This window comes from Gorilla gorilla, chromosome 7 (genome assembly GCF_029281585.2).
Source record: "Gorilla gorilla gorilla isolate KB3781 chromosome 7, NHGRI_mGorGor1-v2.1_pri, whole genome shotgun sequence".
Lineage (NCBI taxonomy): Eukaryota > Metazoa > Chordata > Mammalia > Primates > Hominidae > Gorilla > Gorilla gorilla.
Window position 1 is genome coordinate 109,754,553 of NC_073231.2, and position 22,480 is coordinate 109,777,032.

A 22,480-nucleotide genomic window follows, 5' to 3' on the forward strand; every position below is an offset into this window, starting at 1 on the left:
ACAGGATAGGTGGATGCAATGGCAAGAAAGCCTAAGGTGCGTTTAAGGAAATTCAACGAGGCCAGTGTAGCTAAATGGAGTGAGCAAGAGGAAGAATGGTATGAATGAGGATAGAGGAATAATGGGCAAATTGCATAGGCTATATAACCCCCTGTAAGGACTTTGACTTTTACTTTCAGGAAAATTGGGAGCTATCTAGGATGGTTTTGAGTAGATACTTAGTGTTAAAATCTGGTTACTAGATTGCAAATAGATTAAATAGAGTTGAGGGTAAAACCAGAGAGACTAGTGAGAAGGCTAATCTAGTGGCAAGATAGTGGTGACTTAAACTGTGGTGGTAGCAATGAGGATGGTGAGAAGTGGTCAGATTCTCTATATACCACAATAGTTGAGAATGTACTATTAAAATAGATGTTTTTTACTTTCATATTTACAATTACAAGTTTCTTTAAAGTCTTTATCAGAGTAGTCCTTTGAATGCCATAGCTCTATACTTTACAATATGGTCCCATGGCTTATTTGATTTAGTATCTTTGACTACGTGCTAAATGATTTTATCCAAAGTAATATCATGATCACATAAAACTGTAACATAAATAATAAAATTATAATTATTATAAAATGATATTATCATCATTATCCTTATTGCTCCCATTTTATTTAGTACTTGTAACTGTGCTTGATGTTGTACCTATACCATCACATTTAATTTTTACAACAATCCTATGGGGTAGGTTAAAATTTTTATTCACCTTTATTACATCTCTCAGATATTGCATGAGCAGCATGGAAACCTTTATCTTATTTTAGCTATTTAAAAAGACCCTAGGCTATAATTCCAAAATCGTTTCTGAGGAGACAGGGGTCCTTTCTCAGATTAGATCCAATCTTTTATTCTTTAAACATTGATTTTTTTCCAAGCCCCTGTCCTTAAACCTCTTTATTCCTGGTTCCTCAATAAATTATTTTCTTCTTATGGTTGTAATTGCCAGCTGTATGACTTCCAAGTTTACATTATCAAAAGGAGCTATCATTGTCCCTACATGCCTGGATGTTCAAAGAATACATTCTGTTGTGTCTTCCTGCTACCTAAAGCTTAACAACCTTTATTGTAAAAAACAACAACGACAACAACAACAAAAAAAACCCAGCTTATTTCTTAGTAGAAAGCTTTCATTCTTTCTACTTGCTAGTAATATAAAAGGTATCACCATTATTTCTAATCCCAAGGCTTGCAGTTTCCCCTCATTTCCAATTAGGCATACCACTCTGCAGGTTAATTTCCAACACTAGTCTCTACTTTGACGTTTGGTCCCATCTGTACTTCCACATACCTGCTTTACATCTCCCATTGGATGTCCCAGAGGTGTTGTAGGTTCACTGTGTTCCCAATTAAGTTTTTATACATCCATTCCCTTAAATATAGGTCTTCCTGGCCGAGCATGGTGGCTCACGCGTGTAATCCCAGCACTTTGGGAGGCCGAGGCGGGCGGATCACGAGGTCAGGAGATCGAGACCATCTTGGCTAACACAGTGAAACCCCGTCTCTACTAAAAAAAAAATACAAAAAATTAGCCGGACGTGGTGGCAGGCGCCTGTAGTCCCAGCTACTTGGGAGGCTGAGGCAGGAGAATGGCGTGAACCCAGGAGGCGGAGCTTGCAGTGAGCCGAGATCACGCCACCGCACTCCAGCCTGGGCGACAGAATGAGATTCTGTCTCAAAACAACAACAACAACAACAACAACAACAACAACAACAACAACAACAACAAAAACAGGTCTTCCCCAGTGTTCTGAATCTCAATGAATATCAGCAATGTTCTGTCGAGAGAACACGACAGACATACAGGGAATGTTCTTGTCCCCAAGAATCAAAATAGTGACAATAAATATTTAACACTTTATTCCTTTTTTTCATGCCCCTCACTTTCTGCCAGTTTGTTATATTCTGCCAGACATCGTTTTAAAAATTTAATAATTTTGGACTTATTTTCTTAATGTTTGCAAATGTAGTCTGTCTTTCGGTTGCTTTAATGATTTATGTTTTGATTACTGCTTGTTTCTACTTTTAAATTTTTCTTAATATGTCATTGTAAGATATGAATATAGTACACTTAACAGATAATAACTAAGTCCTGAGGTAGAGGCCTGTCTCTACTATAACTGGCACAGAAAATGGTTCACTGTTGGTCTTAAGAGAATCCCTATAGTGCACTTTTGCTTCCAAAAAAACCCTTTAAGAATATTTGGAATGTTGTGTCTAAGAAATGGTCTATATAATGACATCTTGTGGACATCAAAAAAATAAATAATTTAAAAGATATATGGCAAAACTTACTAAATACTTCTGAAGAGCCATTGTTATTATTCGTTATGTGTAATTATCGTTTCAGGTTCTAGCTCCTTTGAATCTCAAAAAATGGATCGTCCTTCTATTTCTGTTACCTCTCCCATGAGTCCTGGAATGTTGAGGGATGTCCCACAGTTCTTATCAGGACAACTTTCAGTATGTAGTCATTACATTTACTCTTCTTTTTGGAATATCAAATAGTGTTTTTGAAATATGATGCTTGTTTTTTACAAACCAAGTTATTCCTAGAACATAATTGTGCTTTTAACCTCCCACTTTCTCATTCTTTTAATTTTTGAAATCCAATTTTGATTATTTATCATACTGCTTCATTTACTAAGAGTTAGATTTTCTGAAATTTAATAAAAGTTACATTTTGTAAAGGTACCTAAACTTTTTTATGTTAGTAATTATAACAAAATTCAAGTTCATAATTTTTGCTCTATACCTTAAGATGACTATAAATTGTCATAGATTTTTAAGAGAAATAAAAATGTTGCACTATATAAAGATAGTATTTCAGATAAAAGTAAACATGTATTCTTCACTGCTTTTCAACTTTAAGGATATTTGGTGTCAGTTCATAGTAATCATTGGAGTTGAATATTGCTATGAAATAAAATGATACTTGAGATGTTTTTGTCAATAGACAAAATGAAATAGAGAAATATATAATGGATTGCTAAATACTTCAGATAACTTTGCACATTAAGTGATACCTGATTTGAACATTTTAAAATAAAACTTAAATGTTCATTTATGAATTTTATATTGTGTTGATATTAGAGAAACTTTACAAATCTAAGTCTTTACTTTTTATTCGTTTGTTCTGTTGTAATTCCCTCATTAAACCATTTTAAAATAGTGAAATAATAAATTTATTGTTATATATTAGAAAAATACAGGTTAATATTACCAGTATTGTTGGTGATTACTAAACTTGAAATTTCATGAGTATTAAAAAGCTATTTAGGTTGTCAAAATTCAGACCTTGAATTTTGGATTAAAAAAAAAGTTACAGTTAAAAACTAAATTATTTGAGGCTGATATTTTAAGCCCAAAAAAGATAGCTTTTTGTTAAATTAGCTATGAAATTTCTCCTTTGGTTTTTTTTGGGGGGAGAGTGGGGAGGAAAGGGTAGTATTTGATTTTTCTGAAGTATTTTCATTAATTAAAAGGAGTTATAGGAAGTATATGCAAAAAGGAAAAAAGTTCATTTGAAGTTATTAAAAAAATCAGTAGACATGTCTTTTTTAGAATGATTTTGACCATAAAGGTGACAATAACAGAAAAGTTATGTAAGGAATATGTGATGCTATTAGGAGATTGTAAATGTTCCACTAAAATGTATTTCTTCCTTTATTATCTTTTTTCCTTTGTATTTCATAAACAGAGTGAACTTTTTCATTTGAGGCCAGTGGTCTTTTTTCAAGTCTACAAAATCAGTAGCATCTTTCTACTTATTCTTACATATATCGACAGCCCATATGTTGTCATTTATAGTTACAAATGTGTATTTTCTTCTACTATACTATAAAATGCTAATAAATGTTGTTTCTTATTATGGATCCATTTCAATAGTTCGTCCTTAAATAATGTTTTTGGGGCTGGATGATCCCAGTCCATAAATAAAACTGTGTGTGTGTGTGTGTGTGTGTGTGTGTGGGTGTCTGTCTGTCTGTGTCTGTGTGTATGTATAGTTTGCTTGAGTTGGTAAAGAAGGAGTGGAAGTTAGATTTCTATAATAAGTAAGTATCACTTTGTTATCTCATTTGAATCCCAAGGTCTTATTACAGATTGGACTAGGAGGGGAGGATGAGAAGCATAGGTCAGGGATTTAGACAAATTTCAAATTCAACTATTTTTATTCATGGTTCAAAATTAATATGGTAAAAGGTACATCTGTTAAATATTTGGGGGAAATATAAATGTAGAAGTTTCACTTCTAAATTTATGTATAATGATGTAAAGTTATAGTCTTTAGATTTATAAGTGATTTTGTAATTTAAAATGTGTACTATTTTCTCCTTTTCTTATGACTTGGAAGGAATATGTTCCACTATGATATTAGTAGTAAAACTTTTAGCTGTATATGTTTTGAAATTGTTCACACATATACCCATACCCCACCCACATATATAAAAAATATTGGTTTTAAATATACTGCATATTTATTGTGGGAAATCTGGAAAGTACAGAAAATTAATAAGACATAAAATCACCTATAATCCAGACACTGAAATATAACCATTCACTACATATAAATTTTTAAACAAAACTAAAAAGAAATACTCTTTTGAATCCTGATTTTTCTCTTAGTAATATTGTGGACTTTTTCCTGTCCTTAAAAATTCCTCTTAAAATTGTTTTAATAGCCATTTTAATACTTCACTGTAACCTAAATCACTATTATAGGTTATCTTGCTTGTTTCTAACTTATATTTTTATGAATAATGATACTGTGGAAATCCTTGAATATAAATCTGGAATATTTTTGTTAGGATAAAATTCAATTGTCAGAATAACTTTCCAGAAATAAAATTACAATATAAAAGGCAAAGGAAAATTTTAGGATTCTTGAAATCTATTTTCAAATTTTTCCTTCAGAAATGATTTTACCTAATTAAACTCCAATCATCTTCTTAAGAAATATATGTTAAGTTTTGACCCCCATATCAGGTATAGTGCTAGTCACTGCAAATACAAGTTTTTACCTTCATGTAATTTATGAATTTTATTCTTATATTTTTGCATCCAGGAAAATATAACTAAGATGCTATCTTGTGTATAATAGTTCCCTTTATATTTAATCCTGTCTCTATCAGCCTGGAGACAATTTTGGTTTGCTCTAATGATGTAGAGGTTGGAAAAATATATCTACATATATCAACCCTAAGGAAAACTAGGAAGTCATAAACCAACATGACAATTCCTTTTTCCTTCTTTTCTACCTTTGGACATTTTTGCTTTTGGTTAGTTTTTACTTGGGCCCATACTTCACTTACAAAATTATGAAACTGCTAATGCCTGAGAACAATGATAATTTCTATAGTATGTGAGCTGACCTTCCTAATATTCTGTCAGTTCATGTCTCAAATAGAAAATATATACATATAATATCATTCTCAAAGGAGGTGATTATAAAAAAAATGTAATGTAAATTCGTTGTTTACATTTTCATGCTCAAGGCTGTTGATTTTTTTAAATGTATGCAATTTATTTTTTCTCCATGCTTGAATTGTCCTGCTGCTTATTATTCTAGAGCATAACAGTGAAAATGCCATTAATGTATTTGGTGAAGAAAATCAGCATGAGTTCAGGTTTATGCCAAGTAGGCTGTTTGTTAGTATTTTCACTGACAGCACTCCCTTATTAGGACTCCATTTTTAATATGTGTTCTTCCAGAATTTAGCAGTTTTTTCCTTCAGTGGATTACTTTTGTGGCTCTTAATAGTTTTAATTAGTTTATAGTCTTTGGCTAGTTTTATAATAGGGCGTTATAAGAAAATATAGCTTTCAATTATTTTCAAAGTGAGAAAAGGCTCAGAATTCTCTTTCTGTGGGAACATATTACACAGTTGATACTATTGATAATCATATTTTATTTCATTCACTTCATGATCTGTGGTTGATTTACGGTTGCAGTGTTTTTCCAAGTTACTTTTAAAAATATCTTTTGACTCCATTTTAAGTAAATATTACAAATATCCATTTTGTATGCCCATTTAAAAGGAATACATAATTTAAGGAGAGGTATGTGTCCTTTCTATCTCCCTAGAAACTCCATAGCCTTTTAAAAACTTTCTATAAATGACAGTTTTTTTTGAGCTTTTATCTTTTACATTTCATTGTCATAACTTTGTTATTCTGAAAGTATTGTATGAAAGGAATGTTCTAAAGATAGTAGTGCAATTAATAGTGGAAAGTGACATTAAAAATGCAAGATGAATTGTGGGGTACAAATTCAAATTCTTCATTTGTATGAAGCCTGAATTGTTATAGAGATCGTCAGGTCTCTCATGCTTACAATAAATGAATTAATAGTAATTACAAATTACAGTGAGACACATAGTAGTTTGCCATCCCTATCTGAAATATCCATAGAGACAGAAAGCAGTGGTTACTAATGGACAGTGAGATGGAAAAGTAGGGAGTGATTACGTAAATTTCAGAGTATTCTGAGATGATGAAAATATTTTGAAACTGGAAGGAGGTGGTGATTCCACAGAATTCTGAACACAGTAATTGCCACTGAATTGTATACTTTAAAATAGTCAGTTGTATGTTTTGTGAATTTTACCTTAATTTAAAAAATATTGTCAACGCAAAAATATATTTTTATAGCCATATTTAAAATATAAACTCATGGGTGAAGATTAGGTGTAAATTGCCATAGGTTTCAGAAGGTTGATTTCAGAAGTCTGTGAGATGCATGTATGAGCTCATTTTAGAACATGGAAAAATGTTTGCTTTTAAAGGATTAATTTATTTGAAAGTATTTCTTTTAAAGTGAATCTTTTATTTTATGACATAATATTTACTTGTAAAAATATTCTGTAACATTAATATTTTTGGTCTAAAACAAAACAGGTAGGAGGACAGGGGAAATAAAATGTATTTCTAAAGTACCTTGTTTAGTCCCTTTCTTCAACATGCCAGATTTCTCTATGAATTTCACATCTCCCCTCTGTCATTTGCTAAAGCATTATAATAGCCTGTGGTTATGCCGACAGACATCAGTAACACACTCCACATCTGAATATTTCTTTCTTCCTTTGGGAATATTTCCACATAAAAAGGAAGACAGCTTAGATTTGAAACTGCCTTGGTTTTGAAAGAGACAGAGAGAGAGAGATTGAGAGAGAGAGAAAGATGACTCATGATTGAATGACAGTCTGCTTTTAAGTCTGCTTTCCTTTGGGTTTTAGATTTATGTCTTAAATAAACGTGTCTGTTCAATGCCAACTGAATTGAGCAAAAGTACTCCTAGTACTCATTATCTGTTTCCAGTTAGCAGTGGAAAGAGAGAAGCCTTTAACTATTCATGATTTTGAAGTAGACAAGAGAGACATCCATAAGAAATGTGAGGAATGGGATGGAATCTTGGTGATAGAAGCAGAATTAAATGCCTTGAAATCCATTCCCAAACCTGATTATGTTCTGATTAACTGTTGGAATGCCTAATAAAGGCACAACATTCTGATTATTGTGATGTCTTTTGGAAACTGTTTCAACATGAAAACAAAAGTCAGTAAGAGAAAAGAAATTTGATTTGATTCTGAGAATTTGATTTAGTTATTTAATTAGAACTGGGTTCTATTTTCTGTCTTTACACTATCTTGCTTTTTGTTTGAGTATGGGCAAGTGTGACTAGCCCTTTTCTGTGTTTCCTCATCTACAAATTGTGAGTAGAAGCAACTACCTCATAAGGTTGTTGGAAATACCATGAGGCAATAAACTTACAATAAACTGTCAATAAAGGCTTGGAAAAGTATAACGAACTGTATAAGCAAAAAGAAACAAGATATTGTCATTAATAGGTGTGATTAGCAATAAGCAGTGTTATCTTGAGTGATACATAATAAATATCTGATGATGGTGTTTCAATACTAGAACCTGATAGGGATTCACCAAGTATGAATCAACTAATTAGTCCAACGTATTTCAGCACACTTTTATTTTAATGTGATTATTCTTTTAAGAAATTCTAAAGCCAACTTGGCTAATAGTTTTTGGACTTTGGGTAGACATACTTTGGAGAAGTCACACAATTACTTCCACAGATGGCTTTTCACTAATAACTCTGTAATACATTTTCAACTAACTTCTTTTTGCACTATTCTATTTTTTATGTAGTGTGTTTAAGGATAAAATATGAAATTTATTGATTCTTGGGTTATGCTTATAATCATTCTTTCAAAGTACCTGAGCCCAAATATATTATTTTATATCCAGTCTTAATTCTTGTTATGTGAACTACATTTGAAAACTTGGATTATACAAATTCTAATATTTTGTATAGTTTCTAATGTTTTTTGGCATTGGACAAAATTAATTTATTAATCACACTGAAGTACTTAATTTTGATAAATATTGTCATGGAAAAATTGTATTTAAGGGATAGTTGTATGTGTTTGTTTTTACTTTTGGTCTTTTAGTTCCAGCGTGTTGTCCTTTTTGGTTTTGTTTTATTGCTTTTTTCTTTAATTTTGCTTACCAGAGCCAAAGCCTTAGTAGAAGAACAACGCCTTTTGTTCCTAGGGTTCAGGTAAAGGCCTTGTCTGCCTGATAGAAACTAAAGTTGTGTTTAACCCTTATTTGTATGTTTTTGGAAAATGCGTTAGTAGGAAAACTTTTTTTTGGTATGTTGCTCCAAATCATATTATTGACTTTCAAATCATTTTATTAGCCAGCTTGTAAAATTTTGCATGGGGATTAGAATATTGAATAAAAATTTAAAGAGACAATCTTTGCTAGTGATTTTATATGATAAACTAAATATTAAACCTTATAGATTTCAAAATGGCATTTAATGTAGATTTAATGTAGATTCTACATATATGTGACATTTACAGAAATAGCTAATTTTATACTGTTGATATTTTCCTTTATTACACTAAGGTTGCTGTCTCTTTAAATCACTCATTATGTCACTTAACATCTATATCCTCTTGCATTTTCCAAGTAATAACTCCTTGAGGAGATTGGCAAATAAATTTGTACCTTATTTAAAATATGAATTTTACACATATTATATATAAGGTTCAGTTTTTGGAAAGTATTTTGCTTTGAAAGAACAAAATTATAATCCAAATAAAATAAGTTGGATTTATTTTGTTAATATTTTGCCATTGTTTTATTTAATTTTATGTAATACTTGGGTACAAGTTGTTTGCCTCTTTTCATTAGGAAACCCTTATATGGTAAAGTAATGGCAATATAGTTTTTTTTTAAGTAGTAGTATGCTCTCCTTGCTTTGCTGCATGTTTTTAAAAAATTTGTTGCTTCTGAGTAATACTTATTTTGTTTAAATCTTTAAAATTAAATTATTCTTGTTAATATTATACAATATAAAATATTTACCTATGCTGCTTAGGTCCTACTTAGGAAAATTAAAAATAGTTACATGCTAAAGCCGGAATGAGAAATATTTTAAAACAATTTAAATTATACTAATATTTTTATTAATGAAATTGGGGCTGAACAGGAACTATGTCAGGACCAGAATTGTGAAGATATGTTTGTTATATTTGGGGGAATCAACAGCTATATTTTAAACACTTATTTAAAAAGCACAGATAAGAAATTAAGAATGTTATAAAGTGATGTACCTAATAAAATCTGTTTTGATTATGTGAACTGGATATCTATTAAAAACTTCAATGCAAGTCCTATAATATAAATAAAAATTAGTGCTATATTCAAATACTCAGTTTAAGGCAGTCTATTAAAAGGTGTAATTTTGGTCAAATAATTAGTAAAGTTAAAATGTGCCTATTTGCTATTTAAATTACTTTAATATTTGCACATTTGTAATTTATACTTTAGTAAACTCTAAAATATTATACCAAAAATATGAAAGCCATATGTTTACTCTGTATGAGAAATTGATAATATTAGTAACTGATAATATTCAGGTTTTCCATGGCATAAGGAAATCTGAAAAGAATACTCTCTATCAGACTTTTGAAATATATATCTCAAATGCTAGTTTTAATGATTTTAAAGGAGAAAAAATATTGATGGTGGAGATGGCAACAAGTACTTAGTTTAACCCCCCAAAAGGTTCTCATAGAAATCAATAATTTGCTCTAATAATTTTTAGCTTAGTCTCATAATAATTATTATTTGTTTCTTAAATGTAACATTTATTGGAAATAAATTGCAGAATTTTTTTTTTCCTTTGAGGTGCTTAATATTCATGTCATGACCCTCAGAGAAAGCTTTTTAATGTCTCTGAAAAAATGAAGCCATAAACTCTTTAAAACTGGTGAAAATAGAGAATACCATAGAAATCAGTTGGGTTTTTGTCACACATTTAGAACCATGATACTATCTATAACACCTCTTTGATCTCATATACAATTAAACACTCCTGCATTTCTTTCTTTGTTTTTCATTTATGTCTTTTGCCAGAAGAATAGTCTCTTTTTTGCCCGTTTTTCTTATCTGTATCTATGTTCTAATATTATTAGACAAGCAAATATTTGAACTGTTTTCCTTTAGTATTTTGGAGACTTTTTTCTTCAAGTTGTTAATCTCTTAATCTAAGGCAGTGGTTCTCAAATTTTAATGCACTTGAGGATCACCAGAGGACTTGTTAAAATCCAACTTCCAGGACCTCATTCTGATTCAGTAGGTGAGAAGTGGGCCCCAGGAATTTATAATTTTATAATAAATAAGTGAGATAATACTGACATGGAAAGTTTATTAATCACAATTTGAGAAATACTTGTCTAGGGTCTATTTTTGTATTTAGCAGCTAAATTGGTAACTATAATTTAAACAATTTGGATATTTCTTACTCTTATTCATATAAAAGGGCTGATTCCATTTGGCAAAAAAAAAAGAGAAATAATTTTATATACTTTTTTGGGCTGTCAGTTTACCTTTTCTGACTCAAAAGTTGCTCGGTGTCTCATGCTCTAGGATATGAAGTGAGGGACTCGACAAAGCTATGTTGGAATTGGAACTGAACTGCCAGTGTTTCATGTATAACCAGTAGTGATTTTTAACTGTTATTCTCAAATTCCAAATTTCTGTCCATTTCAGTTTCAACATAGTGGTTAGTTAGGTATGTGCTGAGTTCTGGGCCAAGATATGGATCAGAGCCATAATTATCATAGATCCTGACATAGCAGAATCAGACAGCTAGGTGTGCAGGTGTGAGGTATGTGTGTGGGAGGTTATAACTGTTAAATCAAGTGAATTCAGCAGTTGGATATGAAGTTCCCTTCCCTAATTATGGCACAGGGAAATTGTTCTCATTTTCTTATCTCAAATAATAAAATGTACTCTTTTATCCTAAGGATATTATTCATCAACTTCACAAAAGAATGAGACTTAATGTCTGAATAAGGAAAAATTTTAAAGATGAATTCATTATCATTTTAAGTTCAAACCGAAGGAATCTATTGACTAAACCTACTAGTAAATGCCTTTTGCCTATAATATTTTAAATGTCTTTAACTGTGAAACAACATAAAACATTTACTTGAAAATTCCCTATGAATGTTATATAAACAGGATACTATCTACTCAATTCATTTTGAGCACTTATTCTGAACTCAGTATTGTAGGGGAACCAAAATGAACTAGTGATTCTTGCATAAGTAAAGATACAGATCAGTCATTGTATATAAAGTCCTTAATTATGATAATGTAATTATTTGCATGTTAATAAGCAATCACATTAAGATAATAAAAAGCCCACATGCTTCATCAGTCAAACTGAAATGTCTGAATCATTCTTTTATTCATTGAAGTTATTATAGTATATCCTTTTATTTTAACTAGCCACAATTTACTAAGTAAAGTTTATATTCTGTGCTAATGTTATTGTAAGAGAATGGGGTAAAGATTGGAAAAGTAAACATTGTGTTTGTGTAGTAAATGTTTGAATTGATAAATGAATATTTTTGCTTTTCAGATAAAACTATGGTTTGACAAGGTTGGTCACCAATTAATAGTTACAATTTTGGGAGCAAAAGATCTCCCTTCCAGGGAAGATGGGAGGCCAAGGAATCCTTATGTTAAAATTTACTTTCTTCCAGACAGAAGGTAAGGATATAAAACAAAATAAATGTTCTGGAAAATAAATGAGAAAATGTTCATAGCAATGGGTATTTCAATTCTGTATCATTTATTGGTATCATACTAGTGAGATATGTGAAGTTTAACATAAACATGATGTTCTTAGGAAACAAAATAGTGACAGTAAATAAGATTTTTAAAAACTCACGTGTCGTATATGTGATTTTGAATATTAATTTTAGGCCTGTGTGTATTATTTCTTGTATATATTTTCATTATTCAAAATCATTAAAAATTATGCTTCCTAAAATCAAATTTTTAACACAAATTATAGAATAAAAAAGCTAAAATACTAGAATTTTTTGTCAAAAATACTAGCTTTTTTAGTAAAAAAGCTAAAAATACTACTAAAAAGTACTCATTTTAATACAATTTCTACTTCCTCTTACCAAGATATTATTTCTCTCTATTCTATATATTTAACAAGTTGTTTTGTATCATCACCTTATATCGTCAAGAAAACTTACCACAAGTCCCAGAATCACCTTCTTCAAGCATTATTTGTTTTATGTCTCTTCTAATCAATATAAATGGTATTGTTCTACCCTTATTTTTTTTTCTTTTTGTTCTACCCTGATTTGATTGGAGAAATATTTTATCCGAAAACAAATCTCATCACTCTGAATTTCAGGCATATAAAAAATAAAAGAGACTATTCAATAGGCATCATGAAAAAAGAAAGAAGGAATAATACCAGTTACCTTTCCCCAATTATCTGTCTGCATCCCTGCCTCCCACGGCAGAGTGCTCTCAAGATCTCGTTATTTTTTCTCAGGTTGAAAGTGGATAGGCACAGATATGATGTTAAATATGTTTATATGCTTTTGGAATCTCATTGATTTAGTTATTTAGTTCAAGTAGAAAGTCAAGGTTGAGTTGGGTACCAAAGTGTCACCTGAACAACTATCTCAGCAAAGAAAAGGACAAAAGAATAGACAATGAACAAAGGCTTTCATTTTATTTGATACATATTTTGAAGTCAAAGCTGTATATCAGATTCTTCAGGATATATCAAGATGCCACAACATCAAAAGTTATTAGAAACTCTTTGCTATATAATTTTATCTTATAAAGTTTGATTAAGAAAGCTGTTTTTAACAATTTAGGTTGTCTTTTGGAGAGAGATACATGTGGAACTATAAGGGAAGAGGTCATCCATAATCATCTATGCTTTTGTGCACATTACTTAAGTTTCTACTTACTCAAAACTTTGAAGAGAAACATATTTTTAAGACGATTAAAGTCTTGCAAATTACTGAATTTCTTTTGTGACTATTTTTGCTTAGTTTTATTTTTATGTAACCCCTCTTTCTGGATTCTGACCAGATAGAGCTAAAATGGAAGCTCTTCTAGGCTGGGTGCAGTGGCTCATGCCTGTAATCAACAGGATCACTTGGGGCGAGGAGTTCAAGACCAGCCTGAGCACCGTAATGTGACCCTATCTCTATGGCCGGGTGTGGTGGCTCATGCCTGTAATCGCAGCACTTTGGGAGGCCGAGGCGGGTGGATTACCTGAGGTCAGGAGTTCGAGACCAGTCTGGCCAACATGGTGAAACACTGTCTCTACTAAAAATACAAAAAATTGGCCAGGCGCGGTGGCTCATGCCTGTAACCCCAGCACTTTGGGAGGCCGAGGTGGGCAGATCACGAGGTCAGGAGATCGAGCCCATCCTGGCTAACAAGGTGAAACCCCGTCTCTACTAAAAAATACAAAAAGTTAGCCAGGCATGGTGGCAGGTGCCTATAGTCCCAGCTACTCGGGAGGCTGAGGCAGGAGAATTGCTTTAACCTGGGAGACAGAGGTTGCAGTGAGCCGAGATCGCACCACTGCACTCCAGCCTGGGCAACAGATCAAGACTTTGTCACACACACACACACACACACACACACACACACACACACACACACACACACACACACACACACACACACACAATTAGCCAGGAGTGGTGGCAGGTGCCTGTAATCCCAGCTACTCGGGAGGCTCAGAAAGGAGAATTGCTTTAACCTGCGAGGCAGAAGTTGCAGTGAGCTGAGATTGCATGCGGCATTGCACTGCAGCCTGACAACAGAGCAAGAATCCATCTCAAATAAAAAAAGAGTAAAAGATGAAATGGAAGCTCTTCTTAACCAGTCCTTTATATTCCGGATGTAGTATTTTTTATCTTTTGTCAACACCAAGGAATGTGAGAAGCATTTGAGTGTTTCCTTCTCAGATTATTTCTTAGCTGAGTTCCTTGTTATTTATCAGGAATTTGAAGATTCTTTAGATAAATTTTATAGCTTACTTTATTGATTAGGTTGTGTCAAGGTTTCATCTGTAATAGTGAAAAGAATTCTCTGCCTAACTCAGAAAGTTACATTATCATCTTAACAATTTTTTATGTGTGGTTGACACAAGTTTTTACACATTAATAAAGGATTATTTGTGCTTTTGTTATGAATTATTAATTTTTTTGACAATTTTTCTGAAAGAAATACTTGAACAAGTAAACAGAAAACAATTGATGCCTTTTTATTGATGAGTCTTTTTAGAGGGGCCAGGGAGACTACATAGAAGAAATCTAGTATAGAATTTCAGTTAAGCCATGTGAAAATTATTTTCTAGGTAATGTACTGTGTACTCTAAAAAATAACTGGGCTTGTTTTATACTCTTTTTTTATATCTTGAAGTTAGTTACTAGTTCAAATATATTTCTTCTTCTAATTTTAAGTAAAAACATCAAGTGTTTGCATGCTGTTACTAAATTACATTTAATGGAAACCAAAGTCCTAGTAACATGAAAATAAATTTTTAAAAAAGGATTAGGTTGGATTTTATTTTTTAAAAAAAGTTAACTACCTTCTCAGCAATTTGATGATTCATTAAAAGATCATTTATTTTATTATAATTAGGCTTTTATTTTAAAGTGATCTCTATAGCATGCTTATTGATCTTAGTGTTTAAATATTTTTAGCAACTTTTCAGTGTTTGACTTATGCAGTATGCTTTGATTCTAAAGGCTTTATTTATACTTCTAGAGAAAGTAAAACTCATTTTTTTAACTTGCTGAAGATAAGGTTATTTTTCATAGTTCTTTTTGTGAATTGGTGCTTGGGTACATACTAAATTGCTTTATTAAATTGTAATCATATATAACTTATAAGAAACTTCAGAGATTGTCTATTCGTCTTCCTATCCAATATAGAAATCCTATCTAAAATTTTCATTCTTTATCTGAGAACTTTTTTCTGTCCTTATGAGGAAGTTCATGACTTACTTTTCTTTTTCCTTTCAGATTTTGATATAAACTATTCTTTTTTTTTTTTTTTTTGAGACAGAGTTTCACTCTTTTCGCCCAGGCTGGAGTGCAATGGCACGATCTTGGCTCACTGCAACCTCCGCCTCCCGGGTTCAAGCAATTCTCCTGCCTCAGCCTCCCTAGTAGCTGGGATTACAGTCACCTGCCACCGTTCCTGGCTAATTTTTTGTATTTTTGGTAGAGACGGGGTTTCACCGTGTTGGCCAGGATGATCTCGAGCTCTTGACCTCGTGATCCACCCGCCTCGGCCTCCCAAAGTGCTGGGATTACAGGTGTGAGCCACCACCCCCACCAGATAAACCATTCTCGAATTAGATAGCAAGGCTCCGGTTAAATACTTTCATCCTGGCCTTCGTGGAAGGAACTTTATCTTTTGACAGGGTCTCAGAATTCATTCTTCGTCAATGAAATATGAGTAGATGTTAAATAAATATTTGTTAAAGCTATAAACGAAAGGAGGGAGAGAAAGATCATACATCACAGTCCTTGTTTCAGATAAGTTATTCCCACACATATTATCACTTCTTTCCATGTATAGAGATAAAATCTCCTACATGGGTTTGCATTGTCATTTTTCTGCCAATGCCTTCGTAGTTAATAAAGCTACATTGCATGTTACCTTTTCCATGTGTATTAGCAAAATTCATTATTAATTAGTGTATTTAAAGTCATCTTTCTGCCACATTATATATGTGTGCTCTGGAAATATATAATACCTCTTCACCATTCAAGTAAAATCTATATTAAACTTAAAATTCCAATGAGAAGAAGTTGCATTACTTCCCAATTTCAGAAACAGTTCTACCCCTTCTTTGTTCTCTCTCCTCCCTGTTTCCCAAAACTCTTGGAACTGTGTTGTGCTGAGATAATTTGTAGCAGTTGATACTGTTCTAATTGGAGCTTGTCTGTCATTTTAAATAGTTCTCTTAGGTAGCTTAAATTGTATTTCCTAGAAAATTGTATTCCTATCCAGCCAGTGATCCTGTCTAATAAGCAAGAGTAATGATCTCCAAATAGGTTGGATGTACCCTAGGTGATATATAGGATAATCCTTTCATGGTCAGGAAGAAATATTTGAATGTTTAAAAATTTTTATTTTATTATTTTTGGTTTCTGTTTTAGTATATTTCCCAACATGGACAATATATTAGTATAACAGTATGGTAATACATGTACAGAGATATACAACGAAAAAGAATATGAAAACCTCTGAGCTGGCAATCCCATTTATTGGGATGGTTATCTTGCATTTTCAACCCACATTGTGGTGACTAGCTTACGTAGAAATAAATGTACAGTGTTTTAAAATACCAGATATATGTCAAATAAATATGAATTTCTTTATTTAAAAATGTATCTTTATAAAAAATAAATTATCATTGGTCATTAGCTAGAACTTTATAGATAAGAAGTTGTGAATATCACAATTTACTCATCTTTTTGTAACATGACTTCTGTAGTTTAAGTGAATAGTATATGTAATGTTACTGGTTAATTATCATTTAGAAGATTTTCAATAGGGTGATATTTTAAAAAAATTATGGAGTTAAGATTCTCAAGTCTGGTTTTATTTAGATTTTGAGAAATATTAAGTTTTCAATAATATGTCATGGAAAAAATTTAACATTTATTGAAACATTGCTATTATTGTCATACCTATAAAGTGTGATATAGTATACACCTTAAAATTTTCATAATAATTTTAAAGGTTATAACATTTGCAATGTATGATAATTTTATGGTAAAACTTCACCTGACTTGTCTCCTGAGAAATTTTAAATTAAAAAATTTTAGGACAAAACTTATAGTTCTATGTAAGTTCATAATTCATTGTTTTTTTCCATAGTGATAAAAACAAGAGAAGAACTAAAACAGTAAAGAAAACATTGGAACCCAAATGGAACCAAACATTCATTTATTCTCCAGTCCACCGAAGAGAATTTCGGGAACGAATGCTAGAGATTACCCTTTGGGATCAAGCTCGTGTTCGAGAGGAAGAAAGTGAATTCTTAGGCGAGGTATCTGGAGTTGTTTAAAGTTTATGCTATTCATGTTATCCTGAATACTTTTATTTATATAACTGTCAGTATAATTTCATTTGTAGAATAGGCCGGGCACGGTGGCTCATGCCTGTAATCTCAGCACTTTGGGAGGCCGAGGCAGGCGGATCATGAGGTCAGAAGATCGAGACCATCCTGGCTAACATGGTGAAACCCCGTCTCTACTACAGATACAAAAAAAAATTAGCCGGGCATGGTGGCGGGTGCCTGTAGTCCCAGCTACTCGGGAGGCTGAGGCAGGAGAATGGCCTGAGCCTGGGAGGCAGAGGTTGCAGTAAGCCGAGATCACGCCACTGCACTCCAGCCTGGGTGACAGAGCGAGACTCTGTCTCAAAAAATAAATAATTAAATATAAATAAATAAATAAATAATAGATGTAGAATATCTGCAAAGGTAGGCACAATTTCTTTAATGGAATGTATTTCAGCTGCTGCTTTAGGACAAAAGTTGATACTATAGAAAACAGTGGTTCTACATATTCTGACAGTTTTTACATGTCAGTTCTTATTTTAGAACTCTCAGTGTTGAATGATAAAAGGTTTGTATTTCACAAATATATTGCTTTGTTTTATAGTGATATGTATATATCTTGGTAGTTTACTGAACAGACTGTACCACTAATAAGTAGTTAAACCATTTATTTATGAATTATTTTCAAGCCCTACAATGTAACAGGCACTGTGCTATAGACTGAGCCTTCAAAGGTAAATAAGGAGTGTTACTTACTTCAAGGAATTTACAATTCATTGGTGATACAGACACATGAATAGCAATTAGAATATAACATGCCAATTGATATGAAGAGGAAAATGCAATAGGAATACGTAATTGCTGTGCAGAGGAAGGCAGGTGGTCAAAGGAAGTCTTCACAAAGAGAGAGGAATTTAGCAAATTCAAGGGGAGTGAAATTCCTGCAGAGGAAATAAGAAGGCATCAGGGTGAGGAGATCTTGGTCAATTGCATTGAAATTGGAAGGGAATATGGTAAGAAATGAGGTTTGAGGCTTAAACTGAGACCAGGGCATGTCCCTTAATATATAAACAAATTTGGATTTATCTGGTCAATAATAGGAACCAATGACTAATAACCAATTCTCTCTTCCCCATCTCTGTGGAGTCTTGCTTTGTCACAGTGGCACAGTCATAGCTTACTGCTGCCTCAAGCTCTTGGGCTCAAGTAGTTCTTCTGCCTCAGCTTCCCAAGTAGCTGGGGCTACAGGCACCCACCACCATGCCCAGCTAATTTTGTTTTTTTGTAGGGATGGGGTCTCATCATCTTGCCCAGTCTCATATTTTCTTTAAAAAGAAAATGGTTCGATTGTACTTGAGAAAAGTATTTCCAGCTGTAATGTGGAGAATGATTGAAGAGGGGCAAGATGGGAAGCAATTATCCAGCTATTAGCATGCTAAGTTACTCACTTTCAGCCTTTTTCAGTGTGGTTGGTATATTAATTCATTTTCACGCTGCTGATAAAGACATACCCGAGACTGGGAAGAAAAACGGATTTAATGTACTTACAGTTCACATGGCAGAAGGCAAGGAGGAGCAAGTCACGTCTTACATGGATGGTGGCAGGCAAAGAGAGAGAGAGATTGTGCAGGGGAACTCCTCTTTATAAAACTATCAGATCTCGTGAGATTTATTCACTATGAGGAGAACAGCATGAGAAAGACCCACCCCCATAATTTGATTACCTCCCACTGGGTCCTTCCCACGACACATGGGAATTGTGGAAGTTACAATTCAAGAGGAGATTTGGGTGGGGACACAGCCAAACCATATCATTCCATTCTGTCCCCTCCCAAATCTCATGTCATCACATTTCAAAACCAATCATGCCTTCCCAATAGTCTCCAAAGTCTTAATTCAGAATTAACTCAAAAGTCCAGAGTCCAGAGTCCAAAGTCCAAAGTCTCATCGGAGACAAGGTAAGTCCTTTCTGCCTATGAGACTGTGTAATCAAAAGCAAGTTAGTTACTTCCTAGATACAATGGGGGTACACGCATTGGGTAAATACAGCCATTCCAAATAGGAGAAATTGCGCAAAACAAAGCCCCATGCAAGTCTGAAATCCAGTGAGGCTGTCAAATCTTAAAACTCTAAAATAATCTCCTTTGACTCCATGTCTCACATCCAGGTCACGCTGATGCAAGAGGTGGGTTCCCATGGTCTTGGGCAGCTCTGCCCCTGTGGCTTTGCAGAGTATAACCCCCCTCCTGGCTGCTTTCATGGGCTGGCGTTGAGTGTCTGTTGGTTTTCCAGGTGCACAGTGCAAGCTGTAGATGGATCTACCATTCTGGGGTCTGGAGGTTGGTGGCCATCTTCTCACAGCTCCACTAGGTGGTGCCCCAGTAGGGACTCTGTACCGGGGCTCTGACCCCACATTTCCCTTCTGCACTGCCCTAGCAGAGGTTCTCCGTGAGAGCCCCACCCCTGCAACAAACTTTTACCTGGACATCCAGGCATTTCCATACATCCTCTGAAATCTAGGCAGAGGTTCCCAAATCCCAATTCTTGACTTCTGTGCACCTGCAGGCTCAACACCATGTGGAAGCTGCCAAGCTTGGGCTTGCACCCTCTGAAGCCATGGCCCAAGCTGTAGCTTGGCTCCTTTTTGTCACAGCTGGAGCAGCTGGGATGCACAACACCAAGTCCCTATACTTGGTGTCACAGCACAGGGACCATGGGGCCATCCCACAAAACCATTTCTTCTTCCTAGGCCTCCAGGCCTGTGATGGGAGGGGCTGCCGTGAAGACCTCTGACATGCCCTGGAGACATTTTCCCCATTGCGGATAGGCGATTAACATTTGGCCCCTCATTACTTATGCAAATTTCTGCAGCTGGCTTGAATTTTTCCTCAGAAAATGGGATTTTCTTTTCTATCGCATTGTCAGGATACAAGTTTTCCAAACTTTTATGCTCTGCTTCCCTTATAAAACTAAATGCCTTTAACAGAACCCAAGTCACATCTTGAATGCTTTGCTGCTTCAACATTTGTTCCACCAGATAGCCTAAATCATCTCCCTCAAGTTCAAAATTCCACAAATCTCTAGGGCAGGGGTAAAGTGCCACCAGTCTCTTTGCTAAAACATAACAAGAATCACCTTTGCTGCAGTTCCCAAAAAATTCCTCCTTTCCATATGAGAATACCTCAGCCTGGACTTTATTGTCCATATAGCTATCAGCATTTTGGGCAAAGTCATTCAATAAGTCTCTAGGAAGTTCCAAACTTTCCTACATTTTCCTGTCTTCTGAGCCCTCCAAACTGTTCGAACCCCTGCCCATTACCCAGTTCCAAAGCACTTCCACATTTTCAGGTATTTTTTTTAGCAGTGTCTTACTGTACTGGTACCAATTTATTGTATTAGTTCGTTTTCATGCTGCTGATAAAGACATTCTCGAGACTGGGAAGAAAAAGAGTTTAAACGGACTTACAGTTCCACACGACTGGGGAGGCCTCACAGTCATGGTGGAAGGCAAGGAGGAGCAAGTCATGTCTTACATGGATGGCAGCAGGCCATCCAAGAGAGAGAACTTGTGCAGGAGAACTCCTCTATAAAACAATCAGATCTTGTGAGATTTATTCATTATGACGAGAGCAGCACGAGAAAGACCCACCTCCATTATTCAATTACCTCCCACTGGGTCTCTCCCATGACACAAGGGTATTGTGGGAGTTAAAATTCAAGATGAGATTTGGGTGGGAACACAACCAAACTATATCAGTTTTTTTTTTCTGAGTAAATTAAATGGTAATCTCATGGGAAAAACAACAATCTGTAGAAATATTGAAGTGAATGTTGTCAGCTAAGGAACCAAAGAGTGGTAAAACTAAAAACCCTTCTGTATTTCCAGCACTTTGGGAGGCCGAGGGGGGCAGATCACCTGAGGTCAGGAGTTTGAGACCAGCCTGACCAGCGTGGCAAAACCCTGTCTCTACTAAAAATACAAAAATTAGCTGGGCACAGTGGTGGGCTCCTGTAATTCCAACTACCTGGGAGTCTGAGGCAAGAGAATCACTTGAGCCTGGGAGGCGGAGCTTGCAGTGAGCCAGGATCGCGCCACTGCACTCCAGCCTGGGCGACAGAGTGAGACTCCATCTCAAAAAAAAAAAAAAAAAAAAAAAGCTAAAATCCCTTGTGTGACCTTTGGGAGGAAGGGTCACACTGTTGTTAGGAGCAGAGATTCTGGGGCTAGCTGCCTGGGTTTATATTCCTGGCACTACCACTTCTTAGCCTTGTGTCTTTGAACAAGTTATTTAACCCATCTGTGCTTCAGTTTCTTCTTCAGCCAAGTAGGAATAATACTAATATGCAACTCAGGGTTAATATGAGAATTAAATAAGTGTGTTGTATTGTGTGTTTCTAATCCTTTCGAACACAGTACCTATAATTTTGAAAATGACTAGAGAAAATTTAGGAAGAATGAAACAACTCCAGGCATGGTGGCTCACACTTGTAATACCAATCCTTTGGGAAGCGGAGACAGGGGGATAGCTTGAGACCAGGAGTCCAAGACCAGCCTGGGTAACATAGCAAGAACCCCATGTGTAAAAATAAGTAAAAAAAGAAATTAGCCAGGCATGGTGGTGCATACAGTAGTCCCAGCTACTCAGGAGGCTGAGGTGGGAGAATTGCTTTACCCTAGGAGTTTGAGGCTGCAGTTAGCTATGATTGCACCCCTGCACTCCAGCCTGGGTGACATAGCAAGACCCTGTCTCAAAAACAAAAAATAAAGAATGAAATATTAACTTGGCTGTATTGCTTCTTTACCTCCCTTAGATAAATAGTAATTTATCTTTATGTGGCAGTTCTTGTAAACACAAAGCACAAACACTGTCACTTGCACAACCTCCTAAAAAAAATAGACATTCATTTCTACAGATTTATATTTTGGGTAAATTTTAAAAATATTCCTATTATAAAATTTATATTATAATATGGTTCATACTTAA

At 34.2% G+C, this 22,480-nt stretch overlaps 1 protein-coding gene across 50 annotated transcripts in view; it reads left to right on the top strand.

The window, feature by feature from the left end:
• RIMS2 (regulating synaptic membrane exocytosis 2) overlaps window positions 1-22,480 on the top strand; it is a 752,291-nt gene that overhangs the window by 419,512 nt on the left and 310,299 nt on the right. For 31 of the 50 annotated variants that reach the window (XM_055348803.2, XM_031014115.3, XM_055348807.2 and 28 more), the window contains 3 exons: window positions 2,394-2,506; window positions 12,000-12,130; window positions 17,312-17,483. In XM_055348803.2, coding sequence (XP_055204778.1) covers window positions 2,394-2,506; window positions 12,000-12,130; window positions 17,312-17,483 — 416 coding nt within the window. Of the gene's footprint in view, window positions 1-2,393; window positions 2,507-8,570; window positions 8,619-11,999; window positions 12,131-17,311; window positions 17,484-22,480 lie in introns of all 50 variants that reach the window. The other 19 variants (XM_063708909.1, XM_063708913.1, XM_063708910.1 and 16 more) reach the window with 1 other exon arrangement.